The sequence below is a fragment of the Phocoena sinus genome, chromosome 8 (genome assembly GCF_008692025.1).
Source record: "Phocoena sinus isolate mPhoSin1 chromosome 8, mPhoSin1.pri, whole genome shotgun sequence".
NCBI lineage: Eukaryota > Metazoa > Chordata > Mammalia > Artiodactyla > Phocoenidae > Phocoena > Phocoena sinus.
This window is the reverse complement of record NC_045770.1, coordinates 85,728,275-85,743,125: the sequence shown is the minus strand read 5'-3', so window position 1 is coordinate 85,743,125 and position 14,851 is coordinate 85,728,275. Positions and strand designations below refer to the sequence as shown.

General features: G+C 50.9%; 1 protein-coding gene across 1 annotated transcript in view; it reads right to left on the bottom strand.

Annotated features, from left to right (window-relative positions):
- Positions 1 to 14,851, bottom strand: part of NAT10 (N-acetyltransferase 10) — a 34,002-nt gene that overhangs the window by 5,832 nt on the left and 13,319 nt on the right. The window contains 17 exon segments of the mRNA XM_032640679.1: positions 450 to 523; positions 912 to 1,010; positions 1,375 to 1,494; positions 1,985 to 2,157; positions 3,028 to 3,138; positions 3,223 to 3,319; positions 6,532 to 6,580; positions 6,791 to 6,924; positions 7,749 to 7,865; positions 8,439 to 8,513; positions 8,610 to 8,711; positions 9,595 to 9,711; positions 10,589 to 10,685; positions 10,969 to 10,994; positions 10,996 to 11,120; positions 11,573 to 11,697; positions 14,671 to 14,807. Coding sequence (XP_032496570.1) covers positions 450 to 523; positions 912 to 1,010; positions 1,375 to 1,494; positions 1,985 to 2,157; positions 3,028 to 3,138; positions 3,223 to 3,319; positions 6,532 to 6,580; positions 6,791 to 6,924; positions 7,749 to 7,865; positions 8,439 to 8,513; positions 8,610 to 8,711; positions 9,595 to 9,711; positions 10,589 to 10,685; positions 10,969 to 10,994; positions 10,996 to 11,120; positions 11,573 to 11,697; positions 14,671 to 14,807 — 1,778 coding nt within the window.

Below are 14,851 nucleotides of genomic sequence, written 5' to 3'. Positions count from 1 at the left end.
TCAATCTACCAGGCGGGTACCACCATTATAGCTGCAGCTCAAAGAGGACTGCAATCTCCGGGGCATGGAGGGTTCTAGAACAAGGGGTCTTGTTGGTTCGTTGGCAGTAGGATCTTTTCTTCAAACAATTTCACATCAAAAGCCAAATATTAAAAAGTGGCCACTGAAACTGGATGCTCATGGATCAGCATCCCCCTTCCCTAAGGGGCCCGGGGCATGACATGGGACCCAAGGGATCTCGGGAACACAACCTGCAAGTCATGACTTCCATAGTGGCAGAGCTGATCTGGGGAAAACAAATCCTTCAAAATTATGCAATTAGTCAATGAGGAGGTTTTTAGCGGCTAGTGCTTCTAAAAATGATCCCATGAAACACAGCTTCCAGGGCACCCAGGAAGCGAATCAGAAGCAACCAGCAGAGGTTCCGTGCTTCCCACAAGGGGCCTTACTGAGCGAGGTCCAGGTTCTTCAGCTTCCCCACTTCTTTCTTGTGTTTCTCCTGGAACTCCTTTGCTGCTTCGTCCTGTGGTCGAAGTCCCATACAGATAGTAGGTCAGAGTCAGGCAGGGGACAAATGGCAGGGAAAGGCCAGGGGACAGAACGTGACCGCGACGACCAGCAGGCCTCTCCTTCTGCACATTTCCCTCCCACAGCGTTAGAGGCAGCTCTTACTCAGTGTGTATGAACATAAAACGTGCCTTCTGAAAACCTAGCCGATCAAACCTAAACCTAAACGATCACAACAGCAGCTGCCGGACTGCCAGCTCGCACACGCACTCAGCAGGGGGCCTCGTCAAGGGCTGGGTGGGCACGCGAGGGGCAGGGAGACTCGGGGAGCGCGCCCCTCACACCCCCAGAACACTAGCGCCGGGGACCCTCCTATAGGGGAGGAGGACGTTCGGTGTTCGTACCAGGTCGTCACTCAGCGTCTTCATCGTGGGCTCCATAACCACAGCCTTCACTGCCACCATTTGCTCCTCGATGGCCTTCTCCTGCACTTCATTAAACAGCTACAAAAGACCAAGGCCAAGAAGCAGAAGATGAAGGAGCAGCAGAGGCCCAGTCACTCGTTACCAAGTCACTCAGCACGCGCCCTGCACGGTTTAGGGGCACACACGCTCACGGGAGGAGCAGGAGATCCCCGACTGGGATGTCACACTCCCATCAGGGGTGCCTCTGCAAGACAACGCGGAACGTTACAGATCCAGCTGGAGTTCCCCGTATCTGTGTGTGTGTGTGTGTGTGTGTGTGTGTGTGTGTGTGGAGATCTGCGGCAAACACAGCCAAATGTTAACCTTTCTGCATCCTGGGGCAGGGAGTGGGCTTGACACATTTTTCAACACAGGCCAAAGCCCTGCCCTCAGCTGAGGTTACCTTCACAACCTTGCGGATGATCCGGTTGAAAAGTCCCATCAACTGGCCTGAGGGCAGCTCGATCTCCTTTTCCAGCTGGTCCACAGACTTGTGCTGCAGGCCAATCCCCAAGAGAAGAGCCTGGGGGACGGAGAATCTGTTGGAGTGGCTGCCAGGGCAGGCTTTTGCCCATTAAAACCACACCAAGAACCAGAGTTACACTCTCTTGACCAAAACACTGACTGACACTATTGTGGAATCTTCCCATTCATCCTGTTACTGAAACCACTAGGAAAACTCCCTCCTCCTGAAATCTCCAAACTAACTTCTTATCCCGGCAAATAGCTGCTTTATGGCTACGTTACAAGTACAAGGTGCTCCTGGACCTCTGATGAAGCAGAGTAAGAATCAAGGCAACGTGGTGGGGTGGAAGAACGTGGGTCCAGGCTGCAGCACTTCTACTTGCTTATGTACTGCTGGGCACACAGCTCAACTGCAAAGCCCGAGTCCCCACGCGTAAAAGGTGAGACCACTACCCCCCATCAGCACCACGAAGTTATGTCAGAGCATCCGACCGACACCCAGCACACAAACTGCTCCACAAAGCCAGCACGAGCAGCAGGTGACCTACCGACTGGGCAGCGGACAGGGCCAGGTCCCCCAGCTGGTTCAGGAAATACATCCGGGAGACGGCCGGGATCATGTCCATGATGAGGTGATAGTCAACCATGTTCCGTGAATACATCTCCAGCCTCTTCAGGTCATAGGGGAGGAAGAGTGCTTCCAGCTCCTCCCGGCACAGGGCTGGACATGCGACAGAGCCAGATGAGTCAGGTGAGCCCAACGCCCTTGCAGGGTCTGACGAGATTCCCAGATGGCACTCACAACAGTCCCCAGGTGGCACCCAACAGCTGCTCCTCCACTGGGCCTTCAGCAGGAGCCGGGCAGGAGTCACCTAAAAGTGCCTGCCCACCCTGGGCCGCCCTGACCCTCCTCCTGCAAAGGGGAGGCAGCTTGGTCCACGCAGGGAGGGGGACGGATGGTGTGTGACCCTTGCTCAGAGTTCCACGCCAACACATCAGACCAAGAAAGGCTCCCGTGCCCTGGGGTTAGGGGAATGCAACACTTTCCCCACTTCGTCACTTCTCCTCAGGACGCAGCTTCACAGAAAACAGGCATGCTCCACCCAGCTCGACAGATCTTTACACCAAAATATAATTGGCCCAAAAAAAGGGTATACGTACATGTAACTAGCAAGAGGGAAAAAATACCCCACGGCTTTAACACTGATGATCCCTCACACCTTTTTTTGTGTTGGCCATAGAAGGTTGACAGCATATCCTTATTACAATTTCATGAATGAGGAAACGGAGCCTCAGAATTGAGCTAGTTACCCTAGCTCACAGGATTTAGATCAGGTTCCACAACTGACCAGCTGTAGGCCTTACTTACACCTCTAAAGCCAAGTCCTTCCCCCACAAGTCCTGTCATGAGGGCAGTGTGCGATAGCGGCCCTGAGGCGGCGCGGGGCCTGCTGAGCAGAGGGGATGGGGGAGGCGCAGGCCTGGCACCAGTCCCTCCATTCCTAGTCCAGCCCTCTTCCTGGACCACATGCCCACCGCCTGTTCCACACAACCAAGCCCCACCAGCCCTCCGGCCGCCCCACCAGCTCACCCAGCTGCACAGGTTTCCCGATGTTCCTGTTCTGAAGGATGTTCAGGGCCAGGGAAGGAGAGAAGGTGCTGAACTGGTAGGACAGCAGGGCTAGGAATCGCCTTCGGAAATCTGCGGGGTTCAACCACACAGTGTCAGAGGTCTGCAGGCCCCTGTGCCTGCACCTGGCCACCCTCCACCTCCACTCCCACTCACCTTTCCAAAAGGCAGAGAGCCAGGCGCCCTGGTCGGCCTCATCCTCGTCCATCAACGTCTTTAGCATGATGCACGAGTGTTCTCCGGTCAGGTCATTCTGGGAAACACAGATCCCTAACTGGCACCAAGACCCCCTTTTATGAAGGACCTGTCACTGCTGAAGGGCAAGCACGCTTACCCGGGCCCTTGCTTCCTCCCCAGCAGGAGAGGCGTCCTCGCCTTCATTCTCGCAGGGCCCACTGCCTACACGACAGCTTCCAGAGACCACTTTGCCCTGCAACCTCCGAGCAGGTGCCCCAGCGATGGCGCAAAGCTGCTCAGACCTTCGGAGCGTGTCTTCTGCTGTGAGCCCCTGCTCACGTCAGGTCAGATTCTGAACCGGGAGGCATTACAGCTTAAACTCCACATGATCCAATCAACGTGCTTTGGGTGCTCGCAGCAAAAACTGCATGGCCAGAAACAAGCACGGCAAGACCCCTGCTGGCAACAGGTTTGCAAGTGCAGGCTCCTTTAGGTACTAAAGCAGTAACCACAGGTTTTTTAATTTCTACTACACAACCACCACAAAGCCCAACACCATAAAAACACCTAATGGATTTCAACAGAAGGGCATTCAAGTAACAAAAGGCCACCACCACGTCACAAACAAGCACTGCACAGTACAAGACCACAGGGACGCACCATGGTCCAGGCCAGGGTCACTGACAAGGACCCAGCCCCTCTACAGCTGCTCCCGCCCGCGTGGAAGCAGCCACACACCCAGTGGTCCTCATCAGTCCAGCTCTGAACTCTCAGATGGGTGCCACCCTTGGATACTGACCTGGAGAACTTCTTCATCCTCCCAGCACCAACTCCACCAGCTGACCAATACCTTCTGTGCCCACTCTTTGCTTCCCTCCTGCTGTGAGGGATGCGGTGGCCACCTCTCCCCCTGCACTCCAGGTCCTACCCTCCTGCCTCTTCCAGGCCTGTAGTCCTGCAATCAGCCCCCCTCACCTGCATCTGCATGATCTCTACAGGATCATACCCTGCAGCAAACAAACATGTTCTGGAATCTCCCGGCTGACAAACCCGCCCTGACTCCTATCTCCCGCCAGCTACCTTATTCCTCTGCTCCCTTTGCCTCGTGTAGGAATCGTGTATTCAGTCTGTTTCCTCACCTCCCATTCTCTCCGGTCAGGTTGATCCCGCCACTCCACTGAAACTGCCTTTATTCCGATCACCAACACCGACAAATCCAATGGTCAACTGTCCTAACCTTACTTGTTCTCTGACAGCAATGACTCCCCTTCCTGAAACACTCGTTATTCTTGGATTCTGACACCACAGCCCCTGCCCTTCTCCTACAGATCATGGCTACTCCTCAGCCTCCCTTGCTGTGTCTCCTGACTCTTTCCTCTAAATGCTGCAGAGTCTAAGGACTCACCCTCTTTATTCTCAGCCCCTTCTTCCAACAGCTTTAAATACTTATTCACTGAACAAAAGTATTTACTGAACATGTACTATACATAGCAGATGCTATTAGCTGCTGGGGTTACAGCTGTGAAGAAAACAGGCCACCCCACCCCGCACCAAAACAATCCTTGACCCCGAGAGTATATTCTACTAAGAGTATGCTGATGACTCTCAAATCTCCGTCTCCAGCCCCGACCTCTTCCTTGATCTCCAGACTCCTGTAGTCAACTGCCTATTCCATACTTCCACACTTGGCTGTCTAATAGGCATCACACACTTACTATGCCAAAAACAATTCCCACTTCCACCTCCAAATCTGGTCCTACCCCATTCAGTTTCTTTTTTAATTTATTTATTATTTTATTTTATTTATTTTTTTGGCTGCTTTGGGTCTTCGTTGCTGCGCGCAGGCTTTCTCTAGTTGCGGTGAGCGGGGTCTACTCTTTGTTGTGGTGCGCAGGCTTCTCATTGAGGTGGCGTCTCTTGCTGCGGAGCACGGGCTCTAGGCGCGCGGGCTTCAGTAGTTGTGGCTCGCGGGCTCTAGAGTGCAGGCTCGGTAGTTGGGGCTCGCGGGCTCTAGAGCGCAGGCTCAGCAGTTGTGGCGCACGGGATCTAGAGCGCAGGCTCAGCCGTTGTGGCGCACGGGCTTAGCTGCACCGCGGCATGTGGGATCTTCCTGGACCAGGGCTCGGACCCGTGTCCCCTGCACTGGCAGCTGGGTTCTTAACCGCTGCGCCACCAAGGAAGCCTCCCATTGAGTCTTATCCCAGGAAACAGCACCTCCAACACCCAGTTTCTCAGCCAGTCTCTCCAGCCAAAAACCAAAGAAATACCCTTGATGCTTCTGTTCACTTACCTTCCACACCCCCATCCTTCAACTCTTCTCAGTTCACCTCCCAAACACCCCTGGCATCTGGCCCTTCTCTCCCCTCACCATGTCCTCCCCAGCCAAGCTGCTCACCTCCCCGCCTCTACTCACGGGCCACCGTCCATCGTCTACACGGCAGCCTCAGCACCTTCCCTCTAACCCCTCCCTCCACCTGAACGGGGAGGGAGCGCAGAGTCCCTGCCCAGACCCACCTGCCCCGCTGTGAATCACCACCCTTTCCTTTCAAGGTCCCTCCAGCCACACTGGCCCTTTGTTTCCTTCAAATCACCAACTTCCTTTCTGCCTCAGGTCCTCACATTTGCTGTGCCCCCTGCTTGAATACGCTCACTTTTCTGCAGGCAGGACTGTCACATGGCTGGTCCCCCGATCATTCAGGCTGCAGTTTGGAAGGTCGCCCCTCAGAAGCCTGACCACTCGTTACACCGTCACTATCTGAATACTTCTCGTCTGCTCACTTTTTTGCTGCCTATTTCTCCTCATTAGAAAATAAGCTTCACGGCTTGTCTTGCTCACTACTTGATTCAGTGCACGCACTAAATAAAATTTTTTTTTAATGAACTGACAGCCACTAACTCTCTCATCTTCATTTTATCCTCTATGGCTGTGTTGTCTACACAAGCGCATCCCTCCTTCAGATACCAGCTTATGGTATGCACTCCTCCCCTAGAACCACTTTTCTTCCTGTTTTTAAAAAATACAAATTCGAGGAGGCCCCCAGTGACAGGATTCCAGAACGCGGTGAACAAGTCCACGTGCACTTCCGCCATCTCAGCGTGGAGCGCGAAGCCGCTAGAGTGTGCAGTGGGGAGAGTGGCCGTGCGGCCCTCGGTAGGGGCGGCTGCTCCGGGGGCATTCAGAGAAGCCTCCTGGCGGCACAGACGCACCGCTCAGGGCACAGCGGGAGGCGCCAGGGCTCTGCGAGGACACACCTGTCACCACCCTCCCCTGCCAGGCGCCTCACTCACCGGGGTCTGTCTCACATAAACAGGGACAAAGCCAGCTCGTTTCCAGAACCTGCAAACGATACAGAGCAGGTCACCACGTGTGCCTTCTGGGAGCGGCTGACACACAGAGCTGGGAAGGGCAGGGGGTGAGGGCAGCGGTGCGGGGGCGTCAGGACAGCTGACACCACTGCAAAGGCAGACACGCAGCCCACAGGACTCTCATTCTCAGGACACCAAGGCCAAAGGGATGCTGCGGGAGGAAGGGCAGGCGAACGCTTACCTGAGGAGCCTGGGGGTCAAGCCGTAGCACACCCCCAGGTAGTCCAGGTGCTCGGCAGGCCTCTCGTTCAGTTTGAGAAGTAAGGGAGGCAGGTCCTTCCGGGGAGTGACGACCTCTTCCAGCAAGCTGACAGCCTGGAGGATGCCAGAGGGGAGAGCACGTCCACCCAGCGGAGAGAGAGGAAGGTTAATGACATTCCCAAGCACCCCTGGCCACACCAAGCTCTGGACGAACACAGCAAAAACCGGGACAGGTGTCTTGGTTTTTAAAATGTAAAATCACCATTAAGTCCAGTCATCATTCCTAAGGATACCAAACCCCTAGACAAGCACGGACTCACACTGCTCAAAACCCAGAATTCGGGAAACAGCCACACGGTTTAGAAATGCCAAACGCATTTACAGAGACAGAGGTAAGGCGCTGAAGACGCAGGCCTGTCACCGGATGGCTCTGTGTCTTGGGAAGTGACAAACCTTAAGTATAAGCCCCTTCCCACCTCCTGAACAGGCACACCCTGAAAAATCAAATAAGCCCGTGTGAAAAGCTGTCCCAGCTCCTAGCGTTAAGCATTCTTACCCAGAAAGACAGAGCTTCCCTGAGTCTGAGTTCAGTACTAAGAGGAGGAGACCGCACAGCTGTGGCCTTAAGCCGGCATGTGGATCAGCACCACCTGGGAGCTTCAGGCAGATTACTGGGCCCCACCCAGAGCCTCGGATTCAGGAGGTCCGGGGCAGGGGTCAAGAGCTGACGCTCTTCACGAGTCTCCAGGTGAGGCGGATGATGCTGACCCGAGGGCCTCAGTCTCAGTGTCAGCTGGGGAAAGAGAAGCTTCTCCAAAGCCAGAGAGGAGCTCTGCTGCTCCTGCTCAGAGCCCAGACCACAGGACAGCTTTTGATGGTACTCCACCCCCAGAGGATGGCCTTCCCCGGAACCAGGAGCTCGGCCAGAAGACGCTTACCTCACTGCTGACGGCGCGAATTTCTTGTGAGGGCTCCAGGACCTCTTCCCTGAGACAAGGGAACCTGCCCTCATAGTACATCCGCAGCAGCTGCAGGGCTCGGCTGCCATAGCCCATCTGTGACCAAACACGGAGGGAAACGGGCAAAGGGAAGAGAGATGTCCTCAGTGTCTAGGCCACTCGTACGCCCCTGTATCGCTTCTAGAAAGCCTTCACTCCAGGTCAAACTGCACTTCGCAAAGGGAACCAATGAAACCCCTCAACAAGGTCAAAGCAGAGACCCTTAAGACCTAGCATGGCACGACCCTCACTCTCGCACTGTCCAGCCCGTCAAGAACGTGAGGATGGCTGAGCATGCTTTCTGGTCCACAGATCAGCGAGCTCGGAACTGACGACTCTACGGCTAACTCTTCGGTGAGGACTTCTAAGACAGGAGGTAACTACAGGAAGCAGATCTGGTTCACGAGTCCCCTGTCCTCACAAAGAGTTAGCACATACAATCATCCTGCCCACCCACCCCCAGCCCCGGGCGAACCGTCCACAGCAGAGGGGGACCTGGATCTGCTACTCCTTGACCAGCTTCCTATTTAAACAACCGCATACACCTGCCCCAACGAGCGGCCAGCAACACGGAGGCAGCTAATTACAGCACACCAGGTTTAAATAACAGCACACACGAGGACACGTTACCGCTTGATAATCCGGGTGAACAGCAATGCGAACCACTCTTCCACCCGAAAGGCCGCCAAAGTCTGGGTCTTGGAACTGTGGGGGAGACACAAGCCGGTAACTAAGCAACAAAAGACAGTCTCCAGCACTGCCAGCTTCACTCGCTCAGACACACCAGGGAAAGCACATCACCTGTTCCGACACTGTCCAGGGAATCAGGTCCCCCGAAGCCTTCTTGCCTCGAGACAGGCTGTTCAAGATGGACTGGCGAGAAATCTCCCCCTCGAGGCACACCTGTTGGGGAAGCAGGACAGTGCACACAGAAAGGCCGGCTCCAGGTTCAGAGCCCACCCCCAGAACCTCACCAGCACTCCGCCCTTGCTCTGACTAGGCCGGCTGTTTCCACTCCAGCGCATGCTTAACCCCGTAACCAACTCATCCATTTCCAAGAGAAGTTTCATTACTGTGTCCCCTGGGCATCCTGACACCCTCACTAAGAAGGCAGAATACTGACATCCTCCTGGCCCAGAGAGCAAAACCACACTAGAAGAGGGTCTCCACACATGGTGTACATGTGAGCTCATCAATTAAGGCTCAGGCCGCTCACGTGGCTCTCTACAGAACTGTGCAACGTCAGTGACTCCAGGGTCTAACGGGAGGATGGTTAAACATAGTACCGTATGTGCACGTCATGAAATACAATGCAGCCTTAAAAATTACGCAGATTATGAATATCTGACACGTTGAAAAAAAAAAACCCAGATTACCAAATACTATGATCGCATGTTTATGAACAGGAAAAATGATAAAGAAATGCATAAATACAGGCTAGGCATTAAACACATCTTCCCAATCTGTGTCTTCTAATTTTACAAGTAGCATGTACTGCTTCAGTAATAAAGGAGGAAAACAAAGTGCTGGTTTAGGAGCTGCAAGTCAAAATACGAGTGGCCAGTTCTGATTTTCACCCATCCATGAACAGTGGGGCTTTGGGTCTCTGTCTGGGTGGTAGTTTCCTTTGATGCACCCTAATCGCCTGCCTGGATACGTCCAGTCACTAGGCTTGAGACCAGGAATCAGCAGCTTCCCCTTCTGCGCTGTGGTTACCGAGCCACTAATCCTTGATGCCTAAGTGGGTCCCAAAACCAATGCCACAAGGACACCTCAGCTTCTGTACCTGGATGACAGCAAGCACTTCAGGAAGGGCATTCTGGGTGGGGGGCACGGGAGGCAGGAGGCAGAAGAGATGGTGAGCAGGCGCATCAGAAAGCATCTGGAGATCGTTGGGAGAGTTCTGTGGGGCACCAACAGGTCAGTGAGAAGCACTCCTCATCCTGTCCTCACTCGAGAGGCTACTCCACAGTCATGACTGGAGAACTGCCTTCCCCAGAGCCAGGTGATGTGCTGAAACCCGTCAAAGCGCCTTTCCAGCACCATAGCCGGCCAGCCTGAGACCCTCTGTAAGGGCTTAAGTGGGACTTAAGCCTCCAACGTTTGCTGTCACCTCACCACGAGTGCTGAGGCTGCAGAGCCGGAGCAGAGACCTGCTTAGTTAGTGCTATATACTTCACAGCTGGGGAGCGAACTTCTTCCTGATAAGAGGCTGCTATTTCAAGACAACCTCTCACCACTTCTGACATCAACGCTTTGGCTTTCCGTTTAAAGGGTGTTCATAAAAAAGCTACCTAGACACTCAAAAAGTGTCCTTTCCAATGTGCCTTTTTAAGACTTTCAAATATTCCAAATTCTCATTCACTGCTCCTTAAAAACAGCCCAGGGGTATAAGGCTGGTCTCAGGTCAAACAGCAGCCCCCGGATTACAAGTGCTATGTCATCTCAGCCCATCCATTTAGCCAACAGGCAAGAAATATAAGTACCCCTTTTAAAATGGGCAAAACTTTCCACCCTCTCCAGCTACCACACATGGAGCTACGTGCAGAAATCTCACACTCTGTATGCAAAGCTGGAGCCCACGACAAGCCTGAACAACAATGGGAAATGCAACCCCTCCAGCAGGATCCCTGGACCTTGCCAACATCAGGACGTTCAAGTCCCAGTGGAATGGTCACCTGAGCCACTGGGTAACAAAACATGCAAAAAGCCGAGTCAAAAGGCACTGCCCAGTGCTGGAATTCACTGCTAAAGTTCACCCGAGGGCTAGCTGCAGTTACCTTGTAATGAGAAGCCACATAGAGGGCCATAAGCCGTTGGAGGAAAACCTCAGAGGCTTTGTGGTAGCAAAAGAGGGTATCTCTATTAACATAGTAGCTGCATCTGGAGTTAAGCAACCAAAGCAAATCAAGAGAACCCAGAACAGGACACACTACTTCCAAGGGTCACCTGGATATGTGGGTTTCCCTCAGCCTGGGAAGAGGAGCCCCTGGTTCTGAGCAGAAACATATTAGGGAGGAAAAGAAGGGAAATCAACAACACATTCAACTTTCCCCTCTCCCTAGAGCAGCAGCCTATGAAGCAAAGGCCAAAACCCTTTGTTCAACTCTTCCATTGCCCCCTCTCCCTTTCACAGGGCAAATGGAACCCAGGAGGATACAGCTCACAGGCTTCAGGCAAGGGGCAAGCCAGAGATGATCCGAGTGATGTTGAGGCAATCCAGGCACAGCAGGTCGTTCAGCCACTTCTCTACTGCATCCCCAGGGGCGTATCGGATCGACTCGTGCAGGGAAACCTCATGCAGCGTTCGCGCTGTTCCCCACAAAACACACACACACAGTGAGGAACAACTAGTAAATACTTTTTGTTCACAAGAACAAGGCAAATGTTCTACTCTATCTCTGTCACATGGCGCTCACAAAATATGGCTCAAGAATTTAAAGCGAGTGTTTTAAATTGTTCTGGTGGATGTCAACTTGCCTCGACACCAATCCCAAGGGGATCTCTCTAAGTCAATGCAACCAATGTCCTGAGATGGTGACAAACAGGAATCTAGCCACCAGAAGGCCCAGGTCAGCCTCCCATCTGGTCACTGGTTTGCTGTTCCTCAGAGAAAAGCAACTTCACCTCTTGGGGACTCAACCTCTCTGCCTGATGGTCAGACGGTCTGTTACCGCCCATGTGGTCATGAGGGGAAGGATCCCGCAGGAGAGTGTGAAGTGACTTGCTGTGCACTACAGGCGCATTCAGAGCTCCAGGGGTACCTGATGCCAGTCTGGCGGTCGTCGTGGTCTTGTTCTCAGCGGTGGTGCTGACCTGGCTCTGGGCACTCTGTTGACGGAGCTGCTGAATTAGCTTGAGGGACAGAGACCGGCCAGTGCCCTCGTAGCTAGGAGCAAAAGCAAAGGCAATCGGGCATGAGGTCCCAAATCAACTCTCTAGGAGGGGACAGAGAACTACTTTCCTCGTCCTGATGAAACACCAGACTTCTGTTCGCCAAGGACAACCCTGTCACCTCTGAACTTCCATGCCCAGAGGAGGCAGGGCTGCATGGTGGCTCACCTCGGAGCCATCTGGGCCTGGGCTCAAGTCCTGGCATGTCCATTTAGTACCTCTGGACAAAGAACTCAACCCCTTTTAGCCTCCTCCTCAAAAGGGGACTATTCCACACATCTCACCAGACTGTACTGTGAACTAACAAATAAGGACTGAGGGCTCCCCTGGTGGCGCAGTGGTTGAGGGTCCGCCTGCCGATGCAGGGGACACGGGTTCGTGCCCCGATCCGGGAAGAGCCCACATGCCGCGGAGCAGCTGGGCCCGTGAGCCTTGGCTGCTGAGCCTGCGCGTCCGGAGCCTGTGCTCCACAATGGGAGAGGCCGCAACAGTGAGAGGCCCGCGTACCTCAAAAAAAATAAATAAATAAGGACTGAGAAGATGACGTGAATAAAGCATTTAGCATAATGGAACTGGAACACAGGTAAATGGCCAATTAATAAGAGCTGCTATTAGAAGTTCCATGCTTGAAAAAATGAACAGAGAACACTTCCAATTTGAAAAAATTAAGATTAAACAAATCCACCACCCAAGTAACTTTTCTCATTACTACTATCATTTAAAAGATGACATAAAGAAGTAATAAAAAATTTGGGGAAAAGAAATCATCTATAATCTGATCACTGTACCAGCTCTTTTCAATTGTTATTTCCTCCTTGTCTTTGGTCACAAGCACACGTGAGCACGGGTGCAGACTGCTCAGTGGGTTTTTTTTAATTTTCAGTTTTACACTGTTTCATAGTATTCATTACCATAAATAAGGGTACTGTATAAATATTTCCTCTAACTCAAATACTACTTTTAAAGAATGATCAAAAAATTAAATTTTGAAGTGCTTTTATTACTCCTGCCTGCCCCATATAACAAAGCATTCTCAAAGGAATTCCATTTACTTATTTAAAAGAAAAAGTAAGCACAAGCAACAAAGCTAAAAAAATTTTGTGCTTCAAAGAACATTATCAAGAAGGTGGAATTTCTTGAGTGGGAGAAAGTTGTTGAGTGGGAGAAAATTTTTGTAAATCATGTATATGAGACTTGTATCTAAACCATATAAGGAACCCTTCCATACAACTCAATAATAAGTAAGACAACTCAATTAGAAAAATGAGCAGAGGATCTGAATAGATACTTCTCCAAAGAAGATAAATAATGGCCAATAAGCATGTAAGATGCCCCACATCATCAGCCATCAGGGAAATGCAAATGAAGACCACATGAGATACCATTTCACACTCATTAGGATGGCTATAATCAAAAAGACATATAAATGCTAGCAAGGATATGGAAAAACTGGAACCCTCAGGACACTGCGATGGGAAGGTAAAATGGTACAGCTGCTTAGGAAAGCAATCTAGCAGTTCGCTAACAGTTAAACAGAAAGTTATCATTTGACCCGCTAATTCCACTTCTAGGTATACACCCGAAAGAACAGAAAACATGTCTGCACAAAAACCTGTACATGAATGTTGACAGCAGCATTACTGCTACTAGCCAAAAGAGAGAAACAACCCAAATGACCATCAAAAAGATGAATGGAAAAACAAAATGTGCATAAACATACAATGGAATAGTATTCAGCCATAAAAAGGAATGAAGTACTGATATAAGCTACACGGATGAACCTTGAAAACATTATGGTTAGTGAAAGAAGCCAGTCACAAAAGACCACATATTCTAAGATTCCACTTATATAAAGTGTCCAGAATAGGCAAATCCATAGATACAGAAAGTTGATTAGTGGTTGCCTAGAACTGGGGGTTAGGAAGGAACTAGAGGATGATAATTAAAGGATATGGGGTTTCTTTCTGGGGTAATGAAAATGTTTTTAAATTGACTGTGGTGATGGTTTCACAACTCTATGAATATACTAAAAATCACTGAATTATACACTTTAAATATATCTCAAGAAAGCAGTTATCAAAAAAGAGTAAAACCCATTTTATTTAACTGTTTTCAGTATAAGCAAAGCAGTCAAATAATAAATCTATAATATAGAATTATCTCTTCAAGATGTGACTTCCACATAGAAATCTTTTCAATATTGAAGATATGTATACACTGAACAGGAACGATTTCCCAGTATATTCTTTTTTTTTTTGGCCATGCTGCACGGCTTGTGGGATCTTAGTTCCCCAACCAAGGATCAAACCCAGGCCCCCAGAAATGGAAGCTCTGAGTCCTAACCCCTGGACTGCCAGGGAATCCCAGTATATTCTTTACATAAAAAGCAAATTCAAAACATTATGAAAACTATGTTTTATGTTCTTATTCAAAATGAAAAAGTTAAATAAATGCACAGAAAATGTACACCAAATTCTAACAGAAGCTGTCTCTATATGGTCAGATCACCGGTGATTTTTCTTTTTGCTTACCTTACCTTTCTAGCTTTTCTAAAGCAAACAAGAACTAAATATTTCAAAATTTTAAAAAAGCTCTTGAGCCTGCTTTCTTATGATAACTATACAGTTACTTTAATACTATATTTTCACATAAGCCTCAGAGATAAGACACTGGTATTGCCATCCATGTGCCCTTTAGAACTTCATCAGGTCTATGGACAGAAGGAGACACTCATCAGCTGGGTTATGAAGTTCTTCAGTCTGGTGCTGCCTGTTCTGGTGGGCCGTAGCTCAGACCAGAAGTGAGCTATAGTTTACTATGAAGGGGCCAGTTGCCAAGGAGAAGGCCGAGGAGAGAGAAACTTCAGGAATCAGCCCTACCCACCCAGGCCCAGGTCACATTCGTTAAGTGCTATCTAACTGGCAACAACCTACAATGGGAGCAACGGCTCCTGCCCAAGGTGCCTCACCCGTTGATGGTGGATGCCATGAACACAAGGTAGGGGCCCAGAAGGCTCTTCACCAGGGGGAGGGGGATGGCAGCAGCTTCATCGATCACAACAAGTTCAGCCTGGCCCAGTTTCACAGCATCTGCAGGATGTATATACTGCCAGAAAGAAAAATTTGTATTATTAGCTTGGCCACCTGATA